Below are 9,454 nucleotides of genomic sequence, written 5' to 3' on the forward strand. Positions count from 1 at the left end.
TTTCTAATGGGCGGGTAATATATTAGTGGAAAAATCGTGGGTATAAAGTCAAGGATGAGATAAAATACTTAACGGGATGCGAAACGATAATGACATACCGAGCTGCGCTTTGACCCATTTGCACTTAATTTGGTTCTTGTCTCATTGCAAGGTTTAATTCAAATCTTCACTCCCATTAAAATAGAATACATCGTTATAAAAAAATAATAAAAAAAAACGTTTGTGACCCGGACTCGATACAGTTGGTCCATTTCTCATCTAGAGACAGTCCAACATCTGAGTCCAATCCACAATTGTTGAACCAAATACGACCACACACTCACCAAATCTTAGTGGCAATTGAATTTCTAAAGGTTGTTTCATTGATTTAATTTTACGTGATGTGGTAGTTGATGTGTACTTATTACTATTGTCACATCAACTAATAGATTTTCTCTTAAATGAACATATATTCTAATGGTTTTATACATCGATATTTCGGACACGTCTTTTGAATCATTTCCTTCCATCCAAAACCCACAAAAACAATGTAATTGTGTCATAACATCAATGGGAGTTATTGGCGCATAGCATATCAACAGGAAGGCCACCGAGCAAACTGGCCTGCTTAAATTTGACCCTCTCTTGTGTTTTACTTGTTTGAATTTTAGTTGGTCAAGAAATACTAATTATTGTACCAGCGGGATGAAAAGGATGTCAATATCTTTATATTTTATTTTTATCAATATTCAAACTTAGAAGTTTTTTGTCATTATTTGGAACATAGAAATTTCAAACTTTCCATCTGCTTTCCCTTCTTCTCTTTTACTTGGAGTTAAAATATAAAGACGTGCAAAGAATGCCATTAGAGAATCATATAGGTTCCTGATTCTCAGATTTCCTTTGACTTTGGAAATTCTTAATCTTACGTTCAAACTTACTTTTCGCCGGAAACCATAATGAATCACCAAGCTTTGGAAATGGATTCCGGCGAAAAGCGGCTCAATGAGCTTGGATACAAGCAAGAACTCAGAAGGGAAATGGTTCTCTCTCTCTCTCTCTCTCTCTCTCTCTCTCTCTCTCTCTCTCTATTTGTTGTTCTCTTTCTAGCCGTAGCTGGGTGTTAGCTTCTTTCATGTTCATAAACTTTCTTGCAACCATGTTGAGAGAGGTTGAAATCTAATGTTTTTCACTTGGTTTTCTACAGTCATTGTTCAAGACGATGGCAATAACATTTTCGTGCATGTCGGTGTTCACTGGTACGCCTCTCTATGGCCAAAGTCTGCGCTATGCTGGTCCGGCACCCCTAATATGGGGTTGGATTGTTGTCACATTCTTCACATGGTTTGTCGGAATTGCCATGGCTGAGATATGCTCCTCTTTTCCGGTACGCGGTGCTGTTTTTCCCTTTCTTTTTCCTATGGACTTGTAAGCAACATCTGAGATGATCTTGGTTGCTTTAAACATTGATCAGACCACAGGTTCTCTTTATTTTTGGGCTGCTCATCTGGCCGGACCCATGTGGGGGCCATTCGCGTCGTGGTGCTGCGCTTGGCTTGAAACCATCGGTCTGGTTTCCGCAATAGGTGCTCAGGTATAGCCACTTCCTCTGCATCAAGTGACTTTGAATCAAAGAGAATAACATGTTTTCTTGAATGCCTTTTATTTTCTTTCCCCTTTAGGCATATTCCGCATCACAAGCGTTGCAGATGGTCATTCTTTTAGCCACAGGGACGAACAAGGGCGGAGGCTATTTTGCATCGAGGGGTGTATTCCTGTGCATGTATATCGGTCTGACCATCATATGGGCAGTGCTCAATACATTTGCATTACAAGTGATAGCATTTCTCAACATAATTTCGATATGGTGGCAGGTGAGCCCTTCCAACTCCTTTGTTTTTGCATAAAAGATTCCATTGCAACATCAAGATAAAAGTAGCTAGTTATCAATCTGATACCTTAACCCAAATCTAATACAACTTACAGTACTAGGGGCATCTAAATGTTAGTTCACATTGTTCAAAATCTAAAAACAATCAATGAAGCTAACAATTTGACTTGGAACTGCCTACGATCCAAAGCGGAATATCTTGACATTCATAATGACGGGTTTTGATCTTGACTTTGGCACCTGAATGAGCTCAAAGATGCAAACATCTGCGTCCTTCAGTTTGTTGGCTTTGTAAAACTCAATCCACCCTTTACTTTTTAAATACGTACGACGACTCCAAGCAGCTTCAATTTTCTCTTTATCTTTCACAATTCCTATGTCCATTGGCCATAATTTTCCAAACGGATCTTTAACACGCATGCAGGATTTGTCAAGAATGCCAGTTGATCTTGCGAAGTCAAGGGGGATTGTCTGTCATAAACAATCACAAGTCAGACGGATTTTCCCCTAAACAAAATATCTTCAACATGCTAAGTTGCTAACCAATGTTTAGTTGTAAGGATTGCAACTTAACCTGAACAAGCAGTCTAATATGACAACTCTGACTAGGACTGAAACTAAAACTTCGGAGTCTAGAGTATGCCCAATATGAATACTGTGAAAACAACTTCAGAAAATTGCGGACATAACAGCATGAGTCAAGAAGACTTGATATGGAGAAAGAGAAGATAGAAAACTTACCGCGCTAGGACATTTGACGTTCCAATGAGTTTTTGCCATTATTAACCTGAAGGAGGGAGGAGGAAACTTTTTCTCACAACCTAGTGGCTCATAGACTTTCACATTAAAGACCATGTTGCCTTTGTGTTCAAAGACTAGGAACTCTCCAACTTCCAGGCTATGATTCTTCACAACTTCCTTCCAACCTTGTTTAAAACAAAACACTCCATCGCAAGTCCTACGAACTTGAACATCCCAGGATCCCTGACAGCTCTTAATAAGTGCTTTATCCAATTTCTTTTCGCCAAGGCTTCTAGTAAAGGCTATTGGAATTGCCTGTTCATATGCATTACAAAAAATCAGCCCACATTTCCTAATCACTCAATTTAACCGGAAAACTCAGAAAAATTTACATGTATGTTTAGCATGTATACACCTACAGTTAGATTTTATTGGATGTCCAAATGCAAGAATCAAATCGTTAAGTAAGCAGTCGAAAATGGTATGCACCATCCCAAAACTACAAGTATTTTCTTAGAACAAATATCCTTTTCGAAAACTGTCGGGTACTGAAGTCTCTTTTTCTAAAGCAGAGTATGTGAAGTTAATCAAGAATTAACGAAAATGTGTTGCAAACCCTGCAAAATCATTCAGATGTTCATGTGGCTTACAAATATCAAAGTTTCAGCTCAGATTAGGTACTACATTGCCCATCTTCCTTTAAAGGTCTTGCTTTTTTATTTCTCAAAAATATTGCTTTCTTGAAAAGAAATCTCCAGACAGATAGAAAATGAAAAACCATGTGCTTTCGGGTACATCCTATAAAATTGGAAAGACAAACACAAGATTAAAATGACCCCTGCGTAACGTATATGTTCATTATGTACCCCAAATAAAGTGGTATGTGCTCTCAAAAAATACATTTCAAAATAACTCAGAAATATGCGAGTGAGTGTGAGTGTGTAGAGAGAGACATAGAGAGAGAAGGGGAGAGGAAGAAGCATACCATTCCATTTTGGAAGCCAGGCGTCAAAGGCTTGAAAAACTTTCTGGGAAAAGGAGGTGACCTGGCCATGAATCTCGACCAATCTGCCATGTGCAGATAGAAGAAATGTGAAGAAAAGAGGAGAAATTTAGAGGGGAGGTGAAAAGTTAGGGTTTTTTTGGTTTACGAGCTGCGGCGGAGGAGGAGAATAGTGTTGAATATATAGGTGGAAGGGACAGTACATAGGAGGTGGCCAACGCAGCAGTGGGTGGCAGAAAAGGGGTGGCGAATCCATAAATGCCATTGGCTGGAGGTCGTACGGCGAGTTCGTACTCTGCAGAAACGCTGCCTGAAACTATTGCATCACCGGCCTCGCTACAAATTTGAAAGAAGTCCGTGCACAAGAATGTGGATTAAATTAACTTTGACAAGAATCAAATCTAAAACATCTCATTTACAAGTAAAGAGGCATTAGATGTAGTACTAAGACCTCTCATTTAAATTAAGCCAGATAATAAGATTGTCATAAATAATTTAGTATCAAGACACATACATCCCTTAGAGCTAGACGTGACCACAATCATATTAAAAATTCAACCCTTAACACATTTATATATTTACTCGCATTCCTCATACGCACTAACTTGGCACACCGAAACGAATTATATAGACGTAATAGATCTTGAAACCCTTGGCTTTGGTTGCCACTTTTGTACTTTCACAAGGTGATTTGTTATCTGCATGTTGCGTGTGGGGCATGCTCTACTAACCTGAGGTTTTAGGACATGCTTAATTTGACCTCAATAAAAGGTGATAATGAATATCTTACCCACTTGACTTATCTTCCTATATACTTAATTATAAGTCTATACTACCAGGCTCAACGCTTTCATCATCACTTAAGACTTGTTTAGTATTTTTAGACCAAAAATTTATGATGTGCTCTCATTTTCTATACAGTGTTACACTCTATTGCATTTGTCTCATATATTATTCATATATCTACTAATCTGGTTAAACAAATACTAATTAACCTAACTGAAATTATACAGTTAATTGGTGGATTGTTAATAATCATAATGCTACCTCTGGTGGCACAGCCAACACAGACAGCTTCCTACGTCTTCACACATTTCGAAACATCTCCAGAGACAACTGGAGTATCCAGCATACCTTATGCGGTGATTTTATCTGTGCTTCTTAGCAACTACTGTTTATATGGTTATGATGCAGCCGCTCATCTCACTGAGGAGACAAAAGGTGCAGATAGGACCGGTCCTATTGCCATTCTCTCTAGTATTGCCCTTGTATCAGTATTTGGTTGGGCTTATTACTTGGCTCTCACTTTCAGCATCAAGGTACGCGGTTTTCGCACGCCTATTTTAATTATTATATGCACTTTAAGCTGAATATTTTACTATTTCTTACACACTCGCTGTTGAAAATTACTAGTGCTGTGTTTTGGTCAAGCTAACGGCGTTATAATTGAAGGGAAATGATAAGCACACTTTTTAAATTTCTCACACTATCCTGTTTAATCTTGTTCTTTCGCTTGATTTATTTAATCTGACAGCTAGAAATAAAGAAGGGAGCATGAGAAGCTAAAAAATGTGTGTAAAAATCGTCTCTTATAACTATTGGATGCTTATTAAGGTTAAATTTTTAATGCAGGACTTGGAGTATTTATACAGGGAGGACAATGAGACTGGTGGTGCACTTGTACCAGCACAGATAATATATGATGCATTCTATGGGAGGTTTCATAGTTCAACTGGAGCTGTTCTTTTCATGATTATCATATGGGGTTCCTTCTTCTTCTGTGGACTATCTGTAACCACAACGGCCGCCAGAGCAGTAAGAAAATCCGAAACTCTTAATCCTACATTTCTATATCCTGAAGCTTCAAGTTAACTTTGTTTTTTCACTCCAAGGTTTACGCTGTATCAAGAGATAAATGCATCCCATTTTCGCCAATCTGGAGGAAAGTGCATCCAACGAGCAAGGTTCCAATAAACGCGGTGTGGCTTTGCACAGCAATCACTTTGCTGCTGGGATTACCGATCCTGAAACTTGACGTGGTGTTCACCGCCATTCTTTCTGTCAGTACAGTTGGTTGGGTGGGCAGCTACGCTGTGCCAATTTTCGCAAGGCTGGTGATGGCCGAAGAGAGCTTCAAACCGGGACCATTTTATTTGGGGAGAGCAAGAAGGCCAGTTTGCTTTGTGGCCGTCCTTTGGATATGCTATACATGCTCAATATTTCTTTTGCCAACTTCTTACCCTCTTAGATTGAGAACATTCAACTATGCACCAATAGCTCTTGGTGCTGCTTTGGCTCTGGTAATGCTTTGGTGGGTTTTGGATGCAAGGAAATGGTACAAAGGACCGGTAAGAAACATTGATGTACAAAATGGACACCATTAAAATGAAATTGTTTTTGCGTCACGATGAGATAAAAGTAGCTATGTTTCGATTTCTGGGGGAGAGAAAGGGGAGTTTTCGGGTTAGTATACGAGAAAGTTCGTCGAACTGACATCTCACACTGACACTGGATCAAGGTTCTAAAAAATGCTAGACGCTAGTCGGGTGGCGGGTTGAGGCCTAGCGTCTAGGCGGTTAGGCGAAGCCTTAGGCGGACTAGGCAATTTAAGTAAATTTATTATATATTGTGTAAATAAATGCCTATTTATACTTAAACAATACATAATTGTATTGTGATACATGATTGCAAAATAAAATGACATACAAATTATAAAGTACTAGAACTTATGGAAACATGGGTAACAAACATATAGTGAGTGTTCATCTAAGTATTTAACAAGTCTTTACATTTTATTGACGAATTAAAATGCAAAATGAAAATTATTGATTTTTTTGTCTAAGTGAGATTTATGACCTAAGCAGGTGCCTAGGTAGGTTTAGGCAAGTTAGTCAGACACCTAAGGAAGTCTAGGCACACTTTCTTAATTTTCAAACGCCTAGAGACTAATCGGGGGGTGACCAACCGCCTAGGCCTGGGTAGCGGTAGAAGGGGATTTTTAGAACAGAGCACAGGACATAAGCCAAGTACATGAGATAGTTCATACCAAAGTGGTCAGACCATAATAAGATCCTTAAGAATAACCCCTCATAAGATTAACCGAAGACAACAAGATAAAGTTAGCTAGTAGTCGATCGTCAACCTAAACCCGAATTTAATACTTGACTTACAATAGTTAGGCATCTACATGCTTGTTCACATTGTTCAAAGTCCAAAACCAATCAGCGAAGCTAACACTTGACTAGGATCCAAAGCGGAATATTTTGACATCCATAATGGCAGGTTTTGATCTTGACTTAGGCTTCTCAATGAACTCAAATAAGCAGAGATCTCCGTCCTTCTCGTTGGCTATACTCAATCCACCTTTTCCTTTTTATAAAAATACGAGGACGAGCAGGTTTTCTCTTAGGTCTGATGTTTCAAGTTGCTATGCGCCATAATTTTCCATACGGATCTCTGAGATACATGCTGGGTTTGTTAACAAGGCCAGTTGATCTCGTGAATTCAGAGGGAATAATCTTTCATTAACTATCACGAGTCTTAGAAGGACTTCCCCAAACAAAATTATCCTCATCATGCTAAGTTGCTAATCAATCTTAGCTGTATGGACTAAAACTCCGCATGAACAAACAACCTAACATGACAACTCTACCTAGTACTGCAACTAGAACTTGGGGAAATAACAGCATGAGTCAAGGCACAATTTAGAGGGAAAGATAAGGTACAAAACTTTCTGCAACAGCACATTGGTTCCGATGAGTTTTTCCCACGATTATTCTGGAGGAGGGAGGAGGAAACTCTTTCTCACAACCTCGTAGCTCGTAGACTTTCACATTAAAGTCCATGTTGCCTTTGTGTTCAAAGACTAGGAACTCTCCAACTTCCAGGCTATGATTCTTCACAAATTCCTTCCAACCTTCTTCAAAATAAAACACTCCATGGCCAGTCCTACCAACTTTAACGTCCCAGGATCCCTGACAGCTCTTAAAAAGTGCCTTATCCAATTTCTTTCCGCCAAGACTTGTTGTAAAAGCTACCGGAATTGACTGTTCATAAGCAAAACATAACATTAGGCCACATTTCCTAATCACTGAATTTGATAGGAAAACTCAGATAATTGACATGTATGTTAACACGGATGGACCTACGGTTAGATTTTATCGGATGTTCAAATGCAAGAATCAAATCCTTAATAAGAATACAAGATGTCGAAAATGGTACTCATTCCATCCAAAAGCCACAAGTATTTTCTTTGAACAAAATATCAGACTTTGGTATATATTGCTATGATTTTTGAAACAGAGGGAGAGTTGGGACACAAGGTTATACAAGTTAAAATAAAAAATATCGGGGGTATGTGAAGTAGCCAGCATTTTTCTAAACTAATTATTGGTGGCACATCTTGCGAAATTTGAGTAAATAAATACAACGTTTATGAGCCAAACAATAGTGAATTTATTGTTAAAGTTGGTGGCATATCTTACTGGAAAACAATCTGATTATTTAAATTTTTTTATAATTTATATAGAATAATAATACAATAATACATGTTTAATATACAATATATACACTAGGCCTATTGTATTTTATAGTAAGTTTTTTAGTAGTTTAACTTTAAAATCATCAAAATAATATTTGTTTTTTTGCTTAATCGGTCAAAATGAGTTACCCACGTGTAAACCCATTAAGGGCCCGTTATTAATGAGTTTTAACTGGTGACACAATAATGATCTGATTAGTTAACATGTTGACCCGCAACCCATTATTTTCGTGTCGTGTAAGAAATTGTCAGGTATACTGATTTCAACCAAATCAAAAGAGTTTGAATAATTGTTGGCAGCGAGAAGTTTTAAGGGGTTTTTGAATATTAGTCCTTGCAAAAGATTAGAATTACAAAAAAAAAAAAAACCTGGTGCTAGATTACATATTCAATTTAATCCTTTGAAGTGTATTTTTATAAAAAATTATATTCTATTTTTTGTTATTTAATGTGTATTTTTATTTAATGTATCCACATTAAAATTTTATTTTTATTAATATGCACATATTTGACACACCCTGACCTGGAATGTCCATTAGGACTTCGAATCGAGCTGTGCTAGCCAACACCTGGAAGGTGACGAAACCATAAAGTGTAGTGATGTGGAAAATGTGAATAAATTTAAACCTAAAAGTGCCTAAATACAAGAGTGCATGGTGAGCGGGAATTAACCCATTTCACACGTGATGTTAGAGCATAAGTAAAGTACAGTAAGATAGGATAAGGACTATACCATCAAAGGTAGCCACCTATACTGAGATTTGCGAAGAATCCTCGTTGATACAAAAGTTCAGCAGTTAAAACCTGGAGAGGCGAAAAACAAGGGTGAGTGGGTCTGAAAATGAAGTTTTAATAAAAACCTTTCAAAACGTTATAACCCCTCTCCGTAAAACATGTATAGTTTCCAGAAAATCATACTACGTATAATGCAACTTATACGATTGGACTGATGCTCATCAATCTATGCTAGCACACAAGTCAAAGTTGCCTAATGCAACTTGTACGACAAGACTGGGTGTAATCATAATATACGCTCTAGTGCTACAATCATGTAAAGACTGCCACTATTCCTGTCACATATGAGTTGGAGTTGCTTATTGCAACCTGTACAACAAGATGTCGGAGTTGCTTATTGCAACTTGTATGACATGACTGGCACCTAGATGGATCCAAGGCAAGCGTGCAGTGCGGATGTGAACATACACATGAAAGAATGGCCCTGGCCCTAGGTGAGCACTAACACCGGGGTGCAACAATGATGAGCAGACTACATAAATACAATCATGCTACATTGATTCAA

The 9,454-nt window shown here is 38.0% G+C and overlaps 2 protein-coding genes and 1 pseudogene across 2 annotated transcripts; 1 reads left to right on the forward strand and 2 right to left on the reverse strand.

Annotated features, from left to right (window-relative positions):
- Nucleotides 1-834: 834 nt before the first annotated feature.
- Nucleotides 835-6,294, forward strand: LOC126605252 (amino-acid permease BAT1-like). The gene is made up of 7 exons (XM_050272624.1): nt 835-1,022; nt 1,187-1,366; nt 1,454-1,573; nt 1,662-1,853; nt 4,628-4,933; nt 5,247-5,429; nt 5,507-6,294. Exons 1-7 carry the CDS (start codon nt 939-941, stop codon nt 5,996-5,998), a joined length of 1,557 nt encoding a protein of 518 aa, XP_050128581.1. The 5' UTR covers nt 835-938; the 3' UTR covers nt 5,999-6,294.
- On the reverse strand, nt 1,866-4,117 carry LOC126605253 (B3 domain-containing protein REM8-like). The gene is made up of 3 exons (XM_050272625.1): nt 3,597-4,117; nt 2,612-2,926; nt 1,866-2,341 (listed from the first exon to the last, which is right to left on the reverse strand). Exons 1-3 carry the CDS (start codon nt 3,684-3,686, stop codon nt 2,048-2,050), a joined length of 699 nt encoding a protein of 232 aa, XP_050128582.1. The 5' UTR covers nt 3,687-4,117; the 3' UTR covers nt 1,866-2,047.
- Nucleotides 6,295-6,855: 561 nt separating the features above from the next.
- On the reverse strand, nt 6,856-7,684 carry LOC126602959 (B3 domain-containing protein REM5-like; annotated as a pseudogene).
- Between the last annotated feature and the right edge of the window lie 1,770 nt (nt 7,685-9,454).

Source organism: Malus sylvestris, chromosome 15, assembly GCF_916048215.2.
Source record: "Malus sylvestris chromosome 15, drMalSylv7.2, whole genome shotgun sequence".
Classification (NCBI taxonomy): Eukaryota; Viridiplantae; Streptophyta; class Magnoliopsida; order Rosales; family Rosaceae; genus Malus; species Malus sylvestris.

Coding starts and splice junctions, on each gene's coding strand:
- LOC126605252 (XM_050272624.1), top strand. CDS start 939: ATGAATCACCAAGCTTTGGAAATGGATTCCGGCGAAAAGCGGCTCAAT. Junction 1,574..1,661: donor TTTCCGCAATAGGTGCTCAG/GTATAGCCACTT, acceptor TTTCCCCTTTAG/GCATATTCCGCATCACAAGC. Junction 5,430..5,506: donor CCACAACGGCCGCCAGAGCA/GTAAGAAAATCC, acceptor TTTCACTCCAAG/GTTTACGCTGTATCAAGAGA.
- LOC126605253 (XM_050272625.1), bottom strand. CDS start 3,686: ATGGCAGATTGGTCGAGATTCATGGCCAGGTCACCTCCTTTTCCCAGA. Junction 2,927..3,596: donor CTGGCTTCCAAAATGGAATG/GTATGCTTCTTC, acceptor GCATATGAACAG/GCAATTCCAATAGCCTTTAC. Junction 2,342..2,611: donor ACGTCAAATGTCCTAGCGCG/GTAAGTTTTCTA, acceptor TGTTTATGACAG/ACAATCCCCCTTGACTTCGC.